We start from the raw sequence: 22,667 nt of genomic DNA, 5'->3' as shown, positions 1-22,667 counted from the left end.
GAAAGCTCTCAAGCAGAAGGAGGACAGAACTGTAACACAGTCCACAAGATTTACATTCCAGTGAAGCCTCTGAAGCAATGTGTGATCACAAAGGGAGAAAGGCAGATCGTTTCGAAGCCTGACATGCAGCCTCAGCAACTAAAGTACTACAGTGAGATGTAAGCCTCGCTGCAGAGTGTGACAGTAGTTATGGCTTCTTACCAATTACTTCTAATAGGGGTGGCTCCATTTCCCCACTGCTGTGTGAAGCAAGTAGAGAGACAAAGACTGTACCTTAAACAGCCACACTAACTGCAAAGCGCATGGCTGTCAGATGAACCACAAATGAAAACAGAAGCTGCTTCAAACTTCATAAATACTGATCTAGCTTCCTCACCCTTAAAATAAGGAGAACAAAGCTGCTTGCGAGTACAGCGAGGCCCCTCCTGAAGCTTGTACTTTGGAAAAAACCTACCATTGGTTCAATAATCCCCTGCCTTATTAAGCACTTCGGGTCAAAGTGTCAAAGAGAGGTGGAAGAGCCTTCTCCAACAGGAATGCTAACAAATACAACCCCTATTATGAAGTAATAATCAGAGTTTCTTTTCAAAACTGATGATAAAGTAGGGCCATACCACCTTTTCTCTAAAAGTAAGAATTCACAACAGGTTTGTTTGAAATTTATGAACAACTAGATTTTAGGTTGGCTTCTGTTACCATTTTAATAAGAAAAATTAGGTGCTGGACTTCAGCTAAATCCTCACCATAGCCATCAACTTCCTTTGTGATAAATATTTATCACTTTTAAAAAGCAAACAAATCTAAAACTACACACACACTACCTGAAACCTGAACATTTTGAACATTTGAGAGTGACAGAAAAGCTGTGGCAAAGTCACAGCAAGAGAGACGTGAACATTGCTTGGTCTTAGTATTAGATTTAGGGCTGCTGCAATCCATGTGGTAACTGGAAGGTTATGGGCCATGCACGTAAACCTGACTGATGAAAGCCAAGTGCAGATTACTCTGATTGATAAGGACAAGGTGCATTAAAGTCTGATTGACTGATTTGGGTCAGGATTAACATGATTGATGAGGGCATGTACATGCAAACTTGGTTGGTAGGAGTATATATAAATCGTTCTCCATGAGGATCTGCAGTCTTCTGAGACATCAAACTGATACATGGAAGGTTCCCTTAAATTCCAGTAAAATTAAGGTTTGCCACATTTCTTAAAAAGGTCTTAGTAAAAACATATTTGTCCTGGTTTCAGCTGGGATAGAGTTAATCTTCTTTCTAGTAGCTGGTATAGTGTTATGTCTTGGATTTTGTATGAGAAGAATGTTGATAACACCCTGATGTTTTCAGTTGTTGCTAAGTAGTGTTTACACTAAGTCAAGGACTTTTCAGCTTCTCATGCCCAGCCAGCAAGAAAGCTGGAGGGGCACAAGAAGTTGGGAGGGGACACCGCCAGGACAAACTGGCCAAAGGGATATTGACATCACACCCAGTATATAAACTGGGGGGAGTTGGTGGGGTGGGGGGGGAGGATCTCTGCTCAGGAACTAACTGGGCATCGGTCAGCAAGCGGTTAGCAATTGCATTGTGCATCACTTGCTTTGTATATTCCAATTCTTTTATTATTATTGTTATTTTATTATTATTATTATCATTATCATTTTCTACCTTTCTGTCCTATTAAACTGTCTTTATCTCACCCCAGGAGTTTTACTTTTTTTTTTTGATTCTCTCCCTCATCCCACTGGGGCAGGGGGGAGCGAGTGAGGGGTTGTGTGGTGGTTAGTTGCTGGCTGGGGTTAAACCACAACAATATTCAAAGGGCAAAATAGTCACTGGACCAAGCACTTAAATGACATTAAAAGCCAGTGAAACTTGGTCATCTCCCTGCCATTAGTCCTCCAAAACCTTCTTCTTGGGAATTAAATAATGTTCAAAGCATAAAGATGAAGCATCTTTCCAGCTTCCGTGGTCTTTAAGTTTAAGGACTATTTTGGCTTCATTTTGTTTTAAACATATGACATTTCCTATCAACATGTCAAGTTCTGTAAGAGACACCCCACAATAAGACAGGCTGTAGGGAGATTCTGGTATCTCGACAACATGACTACGTCCTACACAAGATTTTCTAACGAAAAACGTGCTTGTGGATGCGTTTACATATTTCAAATAAACAAAGTAGGAATCAACATCACATATTGGCATGTGTGATTACCACAGTAATTAAAAGCAATAAACACTAAATGTTTAAAATCTTTCTTTCAGGTCATTATCATCAGAGTCTTTCTTTTTTCCTTAAAATAAAAAAATTTAAAAAAAAAAAAAAAAAAAAAAGAAAGGATGTTTTCCCCTAACAAAACGTCTCTTTAGCACATAAAGAATTAGCCAAATAAAAAGCAGCCATCCTCCCACCCAAGACATATGGGAAAACAAAGCTATTTACATATATCCCCACAGGTCTCCTTTTGCTTGCCAATTTCCAGTCTTTAAATCATTATTAAGGCAAAAAACCATTTAGCTGCTGACTTTTGTTAGCAGGTTTTGCTAAAGAGAATACTCAAATCAATATCAATTCCTCATAGCAGCATTTCAACCAAGGGATTTTTTTTTTCAGTTAGGTGGGTAACATAAATAAGAACATTCAGAAACACATTGAGCTAAGCATCTCCAAAATCACTCACATTTACACACAAAAGCCATAGGTATTCTTACTTCCTAATTTTCTAATAAATCCATGACAAAAAAAAAGTCCCTACAGATTCTGCTGGAGCAATACTTGAAAAACAGCAGTGACCACAAATAAGAGGAAATTCAACTAGGCTTTTTGTTTTCTAAACAATCATTCAGAATCCCCAGATAGTTCTCCTGATGTTCTAACACTTAAGCTTTCATCGTTATTAAGAAACAAAGATCTAATTAGCTATTGTTTTGCTAGATAGCAAGGGTAATCTTTCTTCCTACATTAATATTAAAAACCTGCAATGAAAATGCATTCCTCTCCTGCAAAGGGTCAGAGCTTCTCAAATACTCCCCCTGCCCCAGATGATTATTAGTTTTGTAAGGATTTTCCTTTCCTTCAGGTGGCACTGCCAGCCCTTCTGCAGAAGCAGGGCTCAAATTTGTCTGGTTTTACTATAAAGCGATTAATGGCCACAGTAAACAGAAGAATAAATTTCGTTAAGTCCCAAGCAAAGGAAAAGGCCGCCTTCACAGGAATTTAAGAAAAGTGAACAAGATAAAGGCAGATCTTGGATTAAACATGACTAAATTCAATTTTTTTTTTTTTTTTTTTTTTTTTTTTGGCAGATCCTAAAACAGCACAGTGACTACTGTAGGCCGAGGGGTTTAGAACTCTTTCAGAGATGGTTTACTCCATCCCAGTCCATCATACAATATAACAGTAAGTCTTCCTTACATCAGCTGAGAAAGATGAAACACAGACGGTTAATGCACAAAAGGGATTAAACACTGGAATGTTAGAAACAAACCCTTTCCTGAGCAATGGCAGTCATGAGTCCTGTAACTTTGTGTCTGATGTTTGGATTACCTCATTTAACAATGTCTGATTAAAGCTTTTAATACCCTTGAATCTTCTGTAAGACCCTTTTCTTTTGGGATTCCCTAATGTCAAACCTAACCAAGCACCTGCTGCAGCTGGGTTGATTCTTTGCTGTCTAATAGTTTGCAATTGAGTTCACAGTGCGACCTCTTGCACAGCAGGAATTTGGAGCTCTGTCTTGTCTTGACCACTTATTTTTTCAAAATGCATAGAAAAGACTTGAGGCCTCTGCCGTATTAGATTGATTTGAAATTGGTCAACAGAATCAACATTATTCAGAACACAAGCAGACTGACAGATGATCTCACACATACAGAGTGTAATCTCAGATGCCATATTTTTCAGGAACCAAGTAAAATTCAACACAAACTGAACAATTCAGTCCATGCATACATGTAGACAGCCCATTGTACAAACAGTTATATGTGTTTCAGTTTGTGGTTATATATAGCCTTTACAGTCCCTCTATTAAGTCTAAAGATAGAGCACCTGACATATACACACATTTTGCAGGATAGGGGCCAATACTGTTTCATAGGCCTCCTGGCATGGATGGTATCAGGCTCTGTTGCTTAAAAGTGCCTCATGCAGGTGTTTCCTCACATCAGGCAGACCTTTCTGCAGCAGGATTCGAACCCTGGAGTCATTCTGAGTATTTGAGATAGGTTATAAATTCTCCAGTTCCCTTCCTGTGATTACTCATTTGTATCTGGATTTCAAGGAGACTATTCACTCATTTAAAGTTACACTGGTACATCGGTTCTTGCATAATTAGAGAAAAAGAAGGTAATAAAGTTTTCATCTTTATTCTTTATTATTTAAACCAAACCAATCCAGATTTTTTACCTGAAACAAGAAAACAGATCTCAGTCTACAAAACAAACTTCCTTCTCTCCCCCCAAAAATGAAGCTTTTAGTTAATTTTTACACTGCATTTTTTTTAAATGTACTGCAATGAAGTTGCTGAGTTAGTGAAATTAAGCCCTTCTATCACCTTCACTACATGAGCTAAGCCCATAAAAGGAAGCAGACAAATCTCACTGCTTTGTAGTTTTCTCTCTTACCACCGAAGTCTAATAAGTATTTTTTCAATCACATCATGTTATAAACCATCAAATGATTTGGGGATGCAACTGTCTGAAGAGGCCTTAAATATCTTATTATTCTCTGACATTACCAAGAAACAATCAAGATTTCTATTATTGCTAATTAGCTAATTTTCTGTCTGTTACTGTTGCACAGCACAAGTTACTAAACCAGATGCAAAGTGAAATGGCTAAATTATAGTAATCCAAACAGGAAGAGGACAGGCTGAGATTCCACCAAAAAACACTTCCATCCCTTAGTGACATTACTGCCGTCACATCAACGTAACATCTCCCCACAGCCAGCCTGTGGTTCCTGAGAGGGTGGCTGCACTTGCCAAACTCACTTGCCTCTGGGGTTCCAACCCCTTCTGCTACCGTGATTTTGAATTTTGTTCCTTTCTAATGGTGTAAGTAGGATTTGAGAGAAAGAAAACCAAAATACATCTGTCATCAGTACTCAGTCGACCCCACTAATTGGCCAATAATCCAACATTTAAAGTGTCCTTCTTTCTTTGCCTCCCACCCTTCCCACTGCAAGGCTGCCCTTGTTATTCCTGTTTTAATACCGTAACATATTGTTTCACTTAATTACAGCTTGTCCAGACTTATGTGGCTGTACAAGATGGGAGAGAATAAAAGATATAAACCACCACAAAGACTCCCACAGATACTACTTTGTACAGCAGAGACAGAGTATAACACCAAATATTGCTTGCTAAAGGGAGAGTGTACTTTGGGCACCAGAACTGTCATTTGGAGTCAAATATCTGCACTGCAAACTATTTTTTTAAAATAAAACTTGATGAGCTCATATATACTTCCATACAAGGTAATCATAACACAGCATCCTTAATACAGAGCAACGGGGAAGATCTTCACTCAAAATTAAAGCGCACTGCTGTTCCTTCAGCCAACAGGATTTCTATTACACCACAAGTGCCTGGTGGGGTATCCAGTTAGGTGTTGGTGCTCAGGCTGCGCTAACTTATGAACAATGCCAGAATTTGACCTTTAATTATTCTTCCACAGCAGGGGGGATTCATATTCCTACCGACAAAAATAAATAGCAGACAGACAGCTCCTTCCTGTAAAGATTCTGTCATTTGAAGGATAACAGTGATTACAGAGAAGTGTTGGTTCTAGTTAATGGATTATTCCTTTCTTAACAAAGTTCCCTTGATGTTATAATATGGCTTTTGGAAGACAAGATATATCTTAATTCCTGTTAATGGCAATATCAAATATTAATATCAGTGGGCCAAAGCAAAATTACTTTCAAAATCACTGAGGAGTTGCATTAGGACAAATGAGATCTCTGGGCTATGGTCCGTTATGCAAGGAAGGCAATTTGTATTTCGGGGACTGAATATTTCTTAGTCTTTTGGCATAAACATAACAACCATTCTTCCATGGCATAGTTTCTCTATTTTCCTCACTCCACATGGGTTCTTTGTCAGGAAGATATTTTGCTGATGATATAAACAAATAGTGGCCAGAGGCAGACCAGAGGAAATAACGATCACATTGGAAATGAAATTCAAGCCAGCCATAATATGTACCAGAGCTGAATTACTATCCCGAGTTCCTTTCCACGTCTGCTATGCGACAGCTGAAGATTTATCCAGCCAAGGGTTTGATTCTTACTGATAGATGAGATAGGCTGCTGGGAAATGGGGACCATCAACAGTTCCTGACCCTGTAAGGCCTTCCAAATTGATGAACTGAACTGCTGTCTCCAAATAGTGTTTACAGTAGCTATGTTTCCATTCAGAGCTCTCCCATCGCAGGGAATCATCAATGAAATTATTACAAGGGATGTCCCCACTCAATTTTCATCTCTTTCTTGAAGCCCTCCACAATTCTCCCATATGTTTTTGTTAGAAACAGCTTATTTGGTTCCTGATTACTAAAGTGAGCTTCACAAAAACAAAATATCCAGCATTAAAAAGGATCTCCGTAGGACTCAATGTTCCCCAGTAATGAGACTAATCCTATTTACTCAATTTGTACACAAAAAATAATGCATTATTTCCATTTAAACAAATGCTATAACAACATGATGAATATTAAATCTCTCTCCAATGGAACTCAGACATCCAGATTACATTCCTAATGGGCTCTGACTGAATAATCCAAACTGCGAAGCCTTTTTTCCTCCACTTTTTATTTAATTCTTCACAGTCTAATGATGCATTTGCTTCTAAAATGATTGAAGTAACTCTTAAAATAACTCCCAAAGCAACAGCTCTAAATATTAAACACACCAGAACATAAATGCAGAAGGCACAAAGGGCCTGCACAGCACAATTCAAGTAAGAGCAACACTCTGCCACCTTTGCACGCCTCTGGCTGGGAAGGGAACACGGCATAGCTGTGGACAGCTAGCTAGACATTAAAAACAAGTTTTGGAACCTTACTGAAATCAAAGATGCCTAGTTTGTAGTCAAACAAATATCTTAGGGGTCCAACACTCCCCACATCTCTGCAATTTTCATACAATGGAACAAGCACAGCTACCTTTTCTTGTAGGATGATGCATTAAACTGTAAATTGCTCAGACGCTATGATAAAAGAACCTCACTAAATAGATAGTTTAATGTAAAGTCATAAAGGTAGTATATAACACAGGTGGCTCCAGTATTAAGTAAATGTACAACTTGGGGTTCTGCTTTGAGTTCAGACAACTCCAAGTGCTTTCAGATCCTCATGGTTGAGGCAGTATCTGCAGTTTCACATCGACTACTTCCTGAGAGTGAACATTGAGATGGAAACTTGTACAGTACAAATCCCAAGAGTGTTACACTGACAGGAATTCACATTTCTTCATTTTCTACCATTTCCTGATTTAATAACCTCCTAGGCAGACTACGTAACTTATCTTTGTTTGCATTCACCTCCACCTGAAAAATCAATCAACCTTTGCTTACCCTTCTTGATGATTGCCCTTTTTTTTTCAGCTAGGAAAAATATCTTGCTTTCCTACTTGCTGTTACAAAAAAAAAAAAAAAAAAAAAAAAAAAAAAAAAATTATTATCTTGCATTTCCATAAGGGCTAGGAGAACGGCCCTTGTGTTTGTTTTAATTCACAGTGTGAATGATACTTATTTCATATTCCACAAAGATCACTGCGGTACAGACTATTTACAGTCTTAACTTGTCTTTTCTGAAAAGACAAGAAGGAAAAAAACCAAAATTTGTGGCTTTACATTTAAATGCAATCTTGGATTGCATGGATCAGATCTTTCCAGTTCCCAGATGTTGGAAAAAAGCTGGTTTTGTCTAATAATTTTGCTGCATTATATATACACAAATGCAGTAGTCCATTGCTGTACAAATCTATCAATACATCACAAGCATATGAATACTGTGCAGGAGTGGTAGGAGTGGTAATAGCACGTATTTGTTGATAGCCACACAATATGTAGAAAACCATTTTAACCCTCAGGGGTATATAAAAATTACATTCCCAACCATACTTTTCCTCTAAAAAGATTTCGGGAGTTTTACATTCATTGTGGTCCTCAAGATTAATCCCTTCTATGAAGACAATGACTAATAATGTTATCTCTTCTCTAATGTACTCAGTCACCATGCTTTACAAGCAGAGGAGCAACAAAAAGAATCCTTCAGAGTATGTTCATTCACTGTTTATCATCGACCAGCAGACAAAAGGAATGGTCCTGGCCAAAGCGCTAGCCCCAGCCAATGGAAAGGGTGCTGAAGAAAGCCAGCAAACCCACAAAAAAAGCTTAGCCATAAGAAAAATAAATAAATACAACACAGTATCTAAATACAACAAGCATAAGAAAGAGAAGGAATGAGATTTCTGTCTCAATAACGATGACACAAAGCAGTGGTGGGAAGCCATACCAACTCTTAATTGGGTAAAACAAAAAAGAAACCATTTCCATCCAGGAAGGAAGCCAAAGAAGTCCTGCCCAGAGTGACATCAGAAAGATTACTTGGAGGGACTGGGCAAAGGCAGGAAGGGAGCAGAGGAAATAAGTTTCCTTTATTCCACATATGAACTCATGAATATGTTTACACACAAATATATGCACATATGTGTATGCAAGTATACACACACTCCTTTACCACTTTCGTTGAAATCCAGACATAAATATATATATGCGTATGTGTATACATATATATATATAGGAATTCTTTCTCTCTCCCCTACTGCTTTCCATGAAAGACAATAGAGACTGGGAACTTATTCACCAAAGTTCATTGCATATTGAGATATCTGAATATATTTTCTCAGAATGATGGTGTTACTGCCTGAAGCCCTACATACACCCTCCAGGACAGACTTCTATCCTTCTTCTGTTCAATTTCCAGCTATGCATTTATTGAAAAATTTCTAAATGAATGTATAAACATTCACCCTCTAACAAATGTGAACTAAAGAGACTCCCTTCTGGAATTAGCTCCTCAGATTCCCCGCTCAAGTACACAAATCATCGTCACATTTCTCCTCGACATTTTCACATGCCTGAACAAACAGTTTAGCCTTATGCCATGGCTTGAAAAGTCATGAGATTCAAACTACCATCAGTCAGGGAAGGAAAGTCCAAGAACTTAGGACCTTCTGCAGATGACATCTACAATTTTCAAAGACCTCTCTGTTCAAAGTGAATTAATTTGCACCTTCCGGTTCCAAGCTGCTGAACTTTGCACTTTCTTTAGACAGTATGTGCTATATTATGAAACATTTCTCTGTTTCAGAATATAAAGGGGAAAAAACAGTCACGAATACCCACTAGTTTCTGCAAAGTTGAGCCTGGAGACCATTCACTAAAATGTTACAATGAGTTGAGAAAGAGCCAATAAAGAATGCACAATGAGTGCTTTCAGGACTAGATTAATAATCACTTTTGACCAGATGACTGAGCTGAAAAACTGGTGGAAAACTGCTTCTAATAAAGCCTTTCCTTTAATTTTTTTTATGAGCATCCCCCCTCATATATACTTCTGAAGTCTTTTAAAATACAAACTGATTTTAAAATAACTATTTTGAATAAAGAGCGCAAGCCTTCTGTTTTGAAAGTGTCACTCCACAGCATTTTGAATTTTTCAAAAGAACTTGCAACCTCTCTTTGCAAAACATTTTTCAAACTATTTGAAAGGTCAAAATTATTTCCTTAACCTGCCTTGAATTTATGAGCAAGACAAGTTGCCTGAAACTGCCCAAACTGTTTGACCAAAGATCTCCGACTGGCTTCTACTACCATTGAACTTCCAGGTAGGCTATGATAGCACTCATTCAGAAGAAAGGCTTTACCATAACTTTAAGATCATTTGTACATCATACCAGTCATTGCCCTGAAAGTGTTTAGTGAATAGCTTTTATGGGAAACAACCTCTGTCCACTGCTCCCACCCCCTGCTAGTAATTATGGGGTGGGTTAGAGAGGGGGAAGACTTACTTCTGCTGTTAGCACGCTTACTCATATACCTTAAAACTCAAAGTACTAAAATTAATTTATAAGTCATAATTTGAAGTGAAATTGACTTACTTTAATTACATTTAGCGTTATATACCGCACTGCATTACTAAATAAAAAAAACTATCAAAAATGACAAAAATCCATGCTTAATTTAAGTCGGCCAATTACTTTAAGTGCTGCTACTGTCAGAAAAGTGATTCAAGGATAAATATGGGAACATACAATGCCATTTCTTCAATAGCTTCCAGATCAAATTCAATGTAAAAGTCAAAAGGTCAATTTTTTTTCCTCTACCCCATGGCATCAAAAAATTCCTGTGGGACTTGGGAGAACGTGGCTGAATTCTTTCTTTCCTGGCATCCTCTGCAGCAGTAATGATGATTATATATTATGTTATGAGACACACTCTTTTCACAGGAAAGTCTTTATTTTTTCCAGGCAGAAATTGAAGATTTTATATTTGTGTGTAGTCTAGACATCCAGTATCCCTGGTTATGCATGAATAACTAGGTGGTGCAGAATTTGTGTAGAATAAATGCTCAGAGGATTCTGTTCCTTGTTGGATGAAAAGGCGCTTAGGCCCAGTCTATTCCTCCCTTTATCATCTTATACAGCAGCACCAAAAACAGAGATGTCCAGGGATTCCCCCTCTAAGTCTTGCAGACTGATTGATGACCATAAAGCAGTTACGTTTCTCTGTGTCTGGCTGCTTAAATTCTATACATTTTACCATTCAAACACAGCAATCGCAATTCAAGCTTCTCCGCAACAGTTCCAGCTGGGATGCTCAAACCAACTGAAAAACCCAGGTATTTTTAATAACACGTGCAAACTCAACCACAACAGATGCAGAAAAAGTCTAACGCTTTCTGGTAGTGTCAGATTTGCTGAATGGGCACATACCAACACATGTGCCGTTGGTTCACCACTTCTCGAGCCAGATTCCCTGTATTTGCATTAAACAAGGCATGCTCACTGGAAAAGCCTGTAGAGAAATACAGCAGCCCTAGTGATGTAGCAGCAGTTGTCTGACAGCTGAAATAATGATGCAGAAAGCAGAAGATATGTTATACTGACAAGAACAAAAGAAAACTTAAAGACAAATTAAAGCAGGTAAGATGAACGTAGCTTATGAGCAAATGTTCTACTTTGCTTTTGTTGTGGCAGCCAATGCTTCACATCACAACTGATTTGCAGTATTACACATGGATTGTGTAAAAGCATGCATTTCTCATTTTTCATTACTACATTCTTTTGCAAATTAAATAATTGCAAGAGTAGTGGCCTGCACAAAGGGACCTTTACAAAGGAGAGACCATTCCAGGATCAACAGCTAGTTGTAAAATTATTGATAGTGTAATTCCTGTAACTACCAATCAAGGGTGAGGCCCTTGACAGGTGGGACTCAGAAATAAAACTGCCATGTAATTGCTGTAGGAAACAAAACTTCCCATGAAATTCATCACATCGAAAACAAAGTTCTTTCTACATATCAAGATTCATCAGGAAACATTCAAAATTCATGTGGCATCAATGATCATGATGAAAAAAAAAATCTCTGATTTAAAAAAAAATTGGATTGAAAATAATTTATAAATCAATAAATTATGGGGTTGGGAGGGGGGGTCCCCTGTAGGAACAAAGCTTCATAGATAGATTTGAAAGGTCCAAAATTCTTCAAAAGTTTCTTCTGCAAAACTATTGCACACCACTTCTTAACCAGACAATGCTCATTTATTAACACCAAAAATTAAGAATAAAATATTACAGCTCCCTTTCACAGGTTTAATACCATTTTCATTCACAAAACAGTCATAAAAAACTGTTTTGTCTTATGTTTTGTAATATGAGTACATGTGCATGTGTGTAGAAAAGCAGAGACTTGATATAACTACAGAGACAAAGTGTTTTTCAACAGTAAGGATTAATCTAGTGAAAACATAGCTATTACTCACATTTCTCTTCTGAAATACAACTTGGTATTCCTCATTGGTTTCATTTTCACATCCAGCTTCCAAAATCCTTCTCAAATCCTTCCTGTAACCATACATCTGTGTATTTGCTCACCCTAAAAGCATACTTCCAACTGTTTACTACCCAACCTCATCTTACTGTGGGCAGCACCCAGTGCTTTTAACCTATAGTCATTTTAGAGCTTAGTAAGATTCTTTATGAAACTTGCCACGCTACCAATTTTGGTGTCAGAAAATTTGATTACTGATGGTTCTACATCCAAGAGGTCAGCAAAATAAAACATTAAACTTCCCAGCAGGCCTTTACACACACTGATGCAATGTGTGTAGAGGCACAGAAGATGGTCCTGTAGCAGAAAAAGCAATTCAAAACACATCAGTGCATCTGAAGCTTTTTAGGATGACACAACAGATCTGATTTCTGTTGCAGGTTCTTTAACAGGTGGTTAGACCTAGTTCCACGGAGCACCGTCTGACAGCCATTGACAAACTTAGGGTCAATTCATTATTTTTCCCCAGGAAATTAATGTCAAATACCATGATTTATCATGGGATTTTCATAAAGACATTTGAAGTAAAACAATGCATTTAACGTGACCCTGGTCCCTTGAGCTCTTACTGGAATTGCGTTATTCCTGAATGTGCCATTTAATTCCGTTGCCTGAAGAAGTCCTAAAGAAATTTCAAACACCAGTTCAGTCGCACTGAGAGAAAGGTTTTTCTTTCCATTTCACAGATGGGAAAGGGAAGCATAGAGGAGCTAGAAAGCCTTCTCAGGATGACATGGCAAAGAATAGCAGGGACAGAGAGAGGGCTCAGACTGTCTCATTCTGGCCTTGAGCTCCAACAGCTCTACAACACATCAGCAAGAGAGGAGACTTGTCTTGTTTTAGCTATGACTTACTTGAATCGCTATAGCACCTAGCCATCATTTTCATATCAGGCAGCAGTCTCATCAGCAGAAAGCTCCCATTGTGATCAATGGGGGGTAGATTTCCGTGCATCTTCTGAAATTACGCACCATAAATGAGAGAAGTGGAAAAACAAGGGCTGAGTCATGAAGATGCAGTATTTATATGAACCCTTATCTTACACAAATACAGGAGAACTGTATGGATATGTATCAACTGACCTTTCCCCCATTGGTACTGCTCAGTAGAAGAACAGCGTATCATTAGGAAGAGCTTGAATGCTGCACCTATCCAGTCTGAGGTCTTTGAAAGGTCACTTCTCCAGAACCAAGCTATTACCCATTTCTTGCTATTATCCATTTCTTCACCCTAAGTGACAAAATCTAAAAGCTGGTTTCACGCTAGGTGGAATGCCCCAGTTTGTACCCTGCTTCTACCATTTCCACTTAGCAATCTTCTTCTTTAAAACTTCCGCAACTTTCCTGTGAAATCTCTCCATTTCTTGTCACAGAATTTAAGGCATTTTACTGGCAAGGACTATATTCTTTCACTGAAGTTGTGCATATAGATTTCTATCTGTAGCTTCAGTGTAAAACAAGGCATATTTTATTGTAAGCACAACAATATTAAGGGGCTTGTTAGGCTGTTCAGTGATTACTCTGTATTTCTAATTGCCAAGCCTGTTACTTTTCCTTAATTTAGCCAGTGCAGAAATTATAATCCAAAATGTATGTCTGATAAGGGACAAGTAATTCATGAGGTAAATAATTTTCAGCTCCAGCATAGCACAGCATTACTATAAACATGGGACTTCTTTAAACTGTGCAGTGTTATTTTGTCTTTAGAACACTTGACAGCTCCCACAAGGAGGACACCAAGGGGTTGGCTGGTTTTTAGAGATCAGCAGATGGACAAATTAAAACATAACTCAAGGGAATAGTATAACTTCCAGAGAGCAGGTAGAGAAGGACCATTTATTAGAGTAAACCACAAAATCCCAGTGCTGGAAACTCTCCATAATCATAAACACGTGTTCTTCAAGTGACCTCCCTCCTCATGGCCAGCAGTCAACTCCAGCACATTGAGCAGGGAAGCGTTGCTGGAGATGCGTAAGCACGGCTCTGCTGAAGCAAACTAATGAGGGCAATGGGCATGCCCTGGGAGCCAGGCTGCTGTTCCTGAGCTCAGTGTGCAACATCCACGGAACTAGGTTATTTTTCCCCTATTCGCCAATGCCTGCCTAGAGCTGGCAAGGTTCAGCTGGCTTCTTCACGGAAACTCTTCCCACCAAATTCTTATGAAAAAAATCCTTCTAGTGGGATTAGTATAAGATGGTTGTCACAGCTGGGAGGAAGAGGAAACAGCACATGGGCAGGTGCAGTACCCAACGCGCTCTCCACTGGAAGGAGCAGAATGTCTGCGGCAATTTTCCATCCCCTTTTAGTGTCTATCTTACTGGTACAGACTGAAGGACAGTCTGTGGTAAATGGAAAAGATAAATTTGATCATAACTGAATTTACAGAGTATGTGAATTAAGGGTTTCAGGATTTGGTACTGAGATGTTAACCCTTTGCAGAAGAAGGCAAAGAAACACATATGTACTACTGGAATAAGTGATACTATAGTTCAGGAACCAGGTTTGCTACAAGGGAAAATGGGTGGTAGCAGTTTGCACATAGAGCATCTGTGATGTTATGAGGGCCAGGATTCCCAGGGGTTGAAAGATCCCCAACTCAAGCAGTTTTGGAAGGTTAAAGTTACAAATCAGCAGGAGAGAAACAACAGTAACTATAAAAGGATGTTTGTAACCCTTTTAAGAATTTTTTTTTTTTTTCATTCTTGGAATTAACTGTTAAAATAATTTTAATTTTTTAAGCCCAATCTTCTGTTACATAGCAACTTTGTCACCACTACCAGAAAGCCACCAAAAGAACACCTACCATGTACCTTGTGGTTTTTGCTTTCAAAGCATTCACTGGTCAAGCATTACATAGGACAGTAATTACATGGCAGTTTATTTGCTGGGTTGCTAGATTTTTGAGTCTACTGATTAACTCCACAAGTATCGCGGCAGCCTTCTCACGCTTAAAATATTTCTATATAATTAAAAGGATGTTACAGCCTCAGTTGGTTTCTCACTTAAAGTCACCCTCATCATCTTCAATCTGCTTGTTGAAGAAACAGCAAGTGACATCTCTAACAACTGAGAACAGAAAGCTGCACCCAAGACTTTCAGAACTCATTTGAGCTCAAGACCCTTTGCGTAGCCTTTTTTTTTTTTTTTTTAAACCAGGAGTAGCCCAACTTCAAAACCAGAGATGTTATTTCTTTCTGATTCACCATTGAAAATCTGTCATTATATACGGAGAATGCCAATAAAGATCTATTTTGCAGTTGTGGAAGACTATGTATAAAATCTAAACTATATGCACAGATACACACAAGATTATATTTACAACTGCAATTTCTTTAACCTTAATTTCCTTTCTTCTTATTCTGTTCATAGTAAGTCACCTCTCCAAAAACTTACGCATCACATTTTAAGCCAAAAGTGTTTGCAGGGTTTTAAAACATAGCATAGAAAATTTATTTTTCCCCATTACGGATACTATATCCTAAGATGAGAGTGCTGAAAATACTGCAAGTTAAACATATGGAACAGTGTTCATATCAGTTAAGCAAGGGGGAGGAGAAAAAAAATTATGCACAGTTCCTTTTCACTCAGAGCTTGGCACAACGACAGATTTATTTTTTCATTGATTCTTTACACCCATGATAAGGTACTAAAATTCACTTGGGCAGAGACTCCTTTTCCTCAGGTTTCAGCCCAAAGTAAAAATTTTGCTGAAAGAAATGCATGAGATGTAGTGAAAATGCTAACTCTAACTTTTGGGTTAATGCCAGGAAGTATATCACTGTGAAATTTAGTCCAAATTGAGAATAGTGTGAGGAAGCATGTGAAAAAAGAAATGGTAATAGCTATTGTGAAAATTAATTTTTAAAGACAACAGTACTCAGCTTTGATAGAAAGTGTTTTCTGGGAACGGGTAGAGGCCGTGTTGAACTTCCTTGCACAGCTACGTGACCCCTGCCAATCAATGTCAACACTTTATTAATATTTTACTGAAAAAGTACGAGATGATTCAAACTTCAGCTGTCTTGGTAGGTGTTGCTAAGCAACTTTGCTGCTTGTCTGAGAACTAGTTTTCACAGCAACCTTTCCTTTAAACCAAAGGCCTGCGTCCACTTGAAACACTTTCCCCTTTGTCAGTGAAGAACCCAGCAAGCTATATTCCACCCCTTCCTTTATATTTTCCTCTCCATCTCCCAGTTAAGCAGAAATCAATTTAATAGTGTCTGAAATCCTCCACTTTACTTACCATAATCGCTGTCATAAAATACTATGAATTTCTGCCACCGCAGCTCTGTGACCAGTTTCAGCATAACATCATTGAGGCGGACCGGTGGTCGGGCGGCCAGCGTGTACTCCTCTTCCTCCAGGCTGGGGTTCAGGTGGCAGGCTGTGCGTGGGGAGCCTCCCGTGTTGCGCTGTACAAAAAGGTGTGGGATGTGCATGGCATCTGTCAGGGACTGCAGGGCGTTGGCCGAGGCACAACCAGTGGACGTCACTAAGGCTAAGATCCCCAGGGTCATCAGGTCACAGGCTGGAGAAGACAAGAAATAAAGCAGGGTTAGCACAAGCACAACAATTCCTTCGACGAGCCTAGATACTAAGACGGGAACAAGACAGGCTTTACCCTTGCCATTAACACAGAGCTGAAATGATTTGTATTACCGTATCAGCTGAAGCCTTTCAGAGTTACGTCCTGTACCTTTACAGTAGGAGACAGTATCTGCAATCTGTACTGATAAGACAAAGTTGAGGACAGATAACATTACTACTGTCATTTCTTCAGACAGGAGCCGATGCAGATGGAGATTATGGCCCTTGCTTCAGGTCACTCGTGGTGGAAGCAGGAACTGCACTCCCATCTTTTAGAACCCACTTCACTGCCTTCACCTCTTAATCTTTGTTGTGCACATTGGATGAAGACTTTGGACAGCAAAGAGCAATTTCAGTTTCAAGAATTTCTCTTATACAACGGAGTTTGGAAGGATTTTTAAATTGATGAAAAAAACATTCACACTGTGTGTCTCAGAGCAACAGAGAAACAACAAAGGCACTCGTTAGAACGAAGGCAACTCATGAACGACTAAACAATTATTAACAACGCTGTAGCTGTCTTCAAAAAGATCTGGAAAAGCATGTACCATTTAAAAACACAGCATATACACTCGCGCCCATCTGCTTCTGAGAATGAAGCATTAGGTGAGTTTGAAACACAGGCCGCGCAGGTTGGGCAGCCCTGAGCAGAGCCCTGTGCAGCCTTGCTCTGCGGCTCAGGACTTCCAGCCGTCTCTGGCACGGCTCGCTCTTCCCAGGACTCCTCCAGGTAAGACAACCTGATATTCAGCTGGGGTTGGGAAATGTTTCCAGCCAAGGCCCCCAGCTATAACCCAGCCTTTATTTACTCAGCGGCGGTGGTGGTAAGACTGTGAAAAACTATAAGGCAGCTCTCGATGCCCGTTTTTACCAACCCTCTTGAATAAGCAGCAGCAAAGCTGGCCCCTGGGAGCTCAGCACAGGGAGGGCTCGTACGTTCGCGCTGCACCAGCCCTGAGGGTCCCCCAGGGGCACCGGGCACTTCTTCCTACTCCTCTCCTCCTCTGAAGAGGGCTAGGGGCGAGCTCAGGGTTTCAGTAGCTGTTTCAGTCCCTGAGCAACCACCTGCACAAGCACAGCCTGCCCGAAGGGAACCAGCCGCTCCGCTTCCCTGGGACAGAGCCCTCCTGTAATAAAGCCAGACGTGAGGTGACTGGAGGTGCTCCACAGTCCTCCTGCAGTCTACGTGAGCCTGCTAACAGTGGCTAAAGGAAAGAGCCTCTGGGGTGTCATTCGGAGCCCCTCCGGGACACGCAGAGTGGCGGAACAGAAAACTCGGTTTCCAGCTGGAGAGGGGAGGCCGCCCACGCTGGTGCTTCCCTCGTCCGAGGCGACTGCCTCGGCACGGCACGCGAGCGAGCAGGCTGCCCACGCGTGACACGTGCTGCGGGACTGCCGGGGCACGTGTTGGGTCTGGGGACGCAGGAGAGACAGGCTGCCACCCTGTTGCTGACCCGCCGCCTCTGATCTCTGGGGGAAACGGACTGAGCGGAAAGGTAGAAAATGGAACAGGATGTATTAAAAGGATTCACTTTTCCTTCTCTAAACGCTTTTAAGTGTACCTCCACTTTCAGAGGCCAAAAAGTCAAGGGGACGGGACAGGTTATGAATAATTAATAGTAATTTAAAGTTAATTATCAATTAATATTAATTACATAAAGCCACAGTAATTAAATATATAAAACTGTTCCTAATGAAACCAATGAACCATTTCACCAAATATCTTCTCAGACCAGAGAGAAAATAAATATATTTCACTTTGATATGGGATAACAGAAAGAAAATGTTTGATCTTCTCTATGCACAGAACATTCAACATGTATCCTAATGCAACAGAGAAAGATGAAGTGCTTTTAAAATTATTTCCTTGATGGTCTTTACAATAAACATATGTCAGCTGCATTATCTAAATTTACTCTGTGTTGATTATAGTTATATGAAATTGTTCTTTGTTTTTCCTGAGAGCTGACCTGATTTAACAGCAGGGAGGCATTACATTTGCCAAATGGGAGACCCAGGTTCGGGAACAGATTTGATTTCCCAGGCTTCTTGCCAGAGAAAACTGAACATGTCATACAGGTAATTTATTTAGTCACAGTAGGGGAGGGAACAGAGAAGTGGGAACAGAGGGAGAGAACAGCAGAGCTGAGCTATAAACCCCTGCAGAGATCACCAACCAGCGAGCTTTGCTGTCACCGAGGGTGAGAGAAGTAAGCCACGCGGGTCTGCAGAAAGAACAATTTACTTGCAAAGCAGACAGAAGGAGAGAAATAACAAAGCCCTTTCTGATGGGAGCCTGCATTCAGAAAGTCACTTATTTGTGGAATATAGAGCTGATCACCAGTTGTATAACAAGAGAGAACTTCATTCAGCGGTTGACACTAATCAAAAGCTGCTCACTTATTAGCAGCAAAAAGACCAGAGATGTGACAGACCACAGCAAATGGGCCCCCTTATCTCCCAGCACAGCCCACCAAACACAGCTAAAATATCTCAGCAAAGACTGTTCTGGTTGAGGCATTTTGCCAGTGTTTTGTAGTTTGTGTCAATGGGTTAAAATGAAGAATTAGTCAATACACTTCTACATTCTGATATTTTGTCAATTGATTATGTTCTGCCTGAAAGCATATGCTACGCAGTAAGTGTTATCTCCTCTTGCCTCTCTGTTTTGAGATAGCATAGCAGGCAATAAAAAACTGGAATGACTAAGGAAAAAAGATTTCATATTTTCTGAATTGCTTTCTTTAGTCAAATTACGGAATGTGAAACAGAACGTCTCATATTTCTAAGAGAAGACTTCCACTATATAAAAATACAATGGATTCCAATAAGTTCAACCTCTCCACACTTATTACACTGAAAGGTGAGAATAAGCTTTTAGCACATAAAGAAGAAAAGTATTACTTTCTACATGAGTAACACAATGGGGAACAACTACCTAACAGACTCCAATTCGTTAAAAAAAACTCATTAACTCTTAAGACATCTTGAAATTCCTTAGCAAGAGAATGTTCAAGGACTACACAATCCCAAAAGAAAACTCTGGTGACAATTTTTTTAGGATTTCCCCCCACATGCCTGTACTTCCTCGTACACAAACCTTTGACATGAGAAAAGATGTGTAATTTTCTGGTTTACTTCATACTAGCTATGGATTTTCAGCAACAATCAAGCATCCCTGACAATGTGACTAAGTAAATCACTAATTCTGTATGTCAGTTGCAGCTTCATAAGCACTCCAAAGAACCTGCAATTTTTGCACATTAATTTCATAACCCCCATCTTGATTTCCTGAAAGCCGAAATACAAAGATTTGAAGTGCCTTGGCTCATGTCAACCTACTAACATAATGGAAATGGGAACCAAAACACCTTGAGATCTTTAGTGATATTTAAGTACTATAGCTGTAGTTACAACAATTTCATATTTATCCATCCTGTAGATATATTTACACAGATAAGTTTCAGAAAATAAAGCTTTTAAATTATTTGTTCCACAGATAAAAAGACACAATGTTCTAGCAAACCTGCCTCCAGATTTCACTGCTATATGAATAGCAATAGTTATTAGTTTAGTGTACCGAATGCCTTCATTGCCATCAGGCTTCATTTTAAGAAGATACCAACATCCTACAAAACATACAGTAAGAAATGTGCATGTTAACGTGATGAAAACATGAACATCACCATACCTAAAGAATAAATCTGCATTCATCTATTTAAGCACATTAAATTGTGTCATGGTAGTTGTTTATCAATGTTGGCCTCCATCAACAGACTATCTCTCAAGCTTATGCTTGGATTTCACTGAAGTTTCCCAAATTATTGATTAAACCAGTTTTTAGTTGTTTCAGTGAAGTATCTCTCCTAACCTATTCTTTTGAAGTCTGTTTTCAGAAACTCCCCTTTCCACATCTGCTTGACATTTTACATCTTGAACTGTTATTCCCATTACAGAGTTTCATAAGACACTGTCTACTCTCTTCTCCATCTATTGCCTTGGTTTTTTCCATTTAGCTTCTCTGTGCCACCTCTGTCATGATGAGGGCAGAAGTAACATGGGTTAATATATTTGGGGCATCTTCTAACATCCATTTGTCTAAGTTGACTCTTACATCACAGCAATACATACTAAACTTCTCTCTCATTCTGTGACCCACATCTCTAACTTCAGTCATATCCCACTAAGACCATACTTAAGCCTGGAAGAGCAGCTAATATTTTTCAGACTGCACCTTCTCCATATATCCTTTTTAATCAGTGGGACTCCTCATTGCACGTGAGATGATGCAAGAATTCTGCTTTGCTACAATCATGTTTAAGATCTTGCTTTTCTACCATTGCCTCATGTATTGCCATCCTATTTCTGAAGACAGGTGCAGATGGCAAAGTCCTGATTTGACACCATCTTCATAAGGATATTTGCATTAAGGGCTTTAGCTCGGATCTCTCTGTAATTAAATTCATCTCTGTCCAAACTGCAGGGAATCAAAATACTCCAAGAAAAACTGTTATCTTGCTCCTGGCAACATGACAATATGACCATCTTTCAGTCTCCCTTTCAATGGTTTCCTATTATTCAGAAAAGGGGAGAAACTTGTTCCTTTGTTTCCACAATTATTGATAGACCAGCTGCCACTCTAATTTCAGATGTAACAATATATCCACCTACTAGCACTCACACTGCCTCTTCAAACTTCAATGCCTTTCTGTCTCTCACTTCTGTGTATCACTATAGCTGGTCCTACCCACTTTGGACACCATCTGATCATATTTGATAAATCCTCTCTGAATTATTTTTTATTTTTACTTGAAATTTTTTCTTCTTTTTCAGTTTGATTAGCCCTTAGGAGCTCTTTACTGCACTGCAAATGGAGAATCAACCTAATCACAAATAACTTGCATTTTAAAAAAAATCACTGTTTGAAAATTGAGAGGTTGCTGTCTTTTTGCTCAGAAAGATTTTCAAATTAAGGAAAAGAACTTCAGATCCGGCAAGAGAATAGAAATCCAGCCACACTGCATGTACCTGATATTTCTGGTGTAGTACTCTGCAATGAAATGATTAACAAAGTTGGCACTTAAGTGTTCGTAATTAGGTTTCAAAGCTACCATCCTGCTGAGATGAGGGACTTCATGCTTGCCTTAGTACTATTGTCTTAGTCAATCTGGCAGAAAACTACTTTTTCACATTGTTTATCTTCAAAAACCAGTAGGGAAAAAAAAAAGAAATCATTTTATTATTAAAACATCAAATTCCAGAGAACATAGCAAATTTGGGGCGGGGGGGGGGGGGCGGGGCCTGGATCTATTTTGGGAACCTAAATCCTAATATTCCATGAGATTATCAAGGCCTGTAATTTATTCTGCTGAAAGTGCACAGTTCGCAAATCTACCAACTGGCTTAGCAAGCAGATACAGAATATCATGTGCTATATACAAATAAACATACAAGGAACTAGCTATTGTATTATTCATGTGTACAAAGTTTAACCAGCAGTTTGGTTTATTAGCCAATTCATATATATAAGCAGATACATATAACAAAAGTTTTGGGTGAAACACTAGAATAGTGAAGAGCTAGGAGATAAAAAGATATCCATTCAGAAAGCTGATAAGCTGTATCTTTCATCAGGATGTAAGGTCTGTGGGAAGCGCATCCATAGAGGTATTTTTAAATTAAATGGAAAAAGTCCTTCTGGGCAGTTTTTCTGGAGCACAGAGATGAGATAGAAAGGATGACAACACAAGGAGAAAGACTGCAGCCCACCAAGCAATACTTCAAAATCAAGAGGAGGATGATACGATTCCTTCAGCTAAAACCAAAATAACACAAACCAGAGAAGTGTTTCCATGCATATCTAAACAAAACCCAAATGTTTCTACTGTAGTACACAAGAAAATTCTATGAAGTCAGGGCACAAACTTGTAACTAATTCATTCACACAGAAAAATGGCAAAAGAC

General features: G+C 39.2%; 1 protein-coding gene across 8 annotated transcripts in view; it reads right to left on the bottom strand.

Moving 5' to 3' along the window:
* Nucleotides 1–22,667, bottom strand: part of GRID1 (glutamate ionotropic receptor delta type subunit 1) — a 562,508-nt gene that overhangs the window by 320,559 nt on the left and 219,282 nt on the right. For all 8 annotated transcript variants that reach the window (XM_030030252.1, XM_030030245.1, XM_030030247.2 and 5 more), the window contains exon 3: nucleotides 16,360–16,644. In XM_030030252.1, the coding sequence (XP_029886112.1) occupies nucleotides 16,360–16,644 (285 nt within the window). The remainder of the gene's footprint in view (nucleotides 1–16,359; nucleotides 16,645–22,667) is intronic.

The sequence above is a fragment of the Aquila chrysaetos genome, chromosome 11 (genome assembly GCF_900496995.4).
Source record: "Aquila chrysaetos chrysaetos chromosome 11, bAquChr1.4, whole genome shotgun sequence".
Lineage (NCBI taxonomy): Eukaryota > Metazoa > Chordata > Aves > Accipitriformes > Accipitridae > Aquila > Aquila chrysaetos.
Note: the sequence above shows the minus strand (reverse complement) of the source record. Positions and strands in the feature narration are given on the sequence as shown.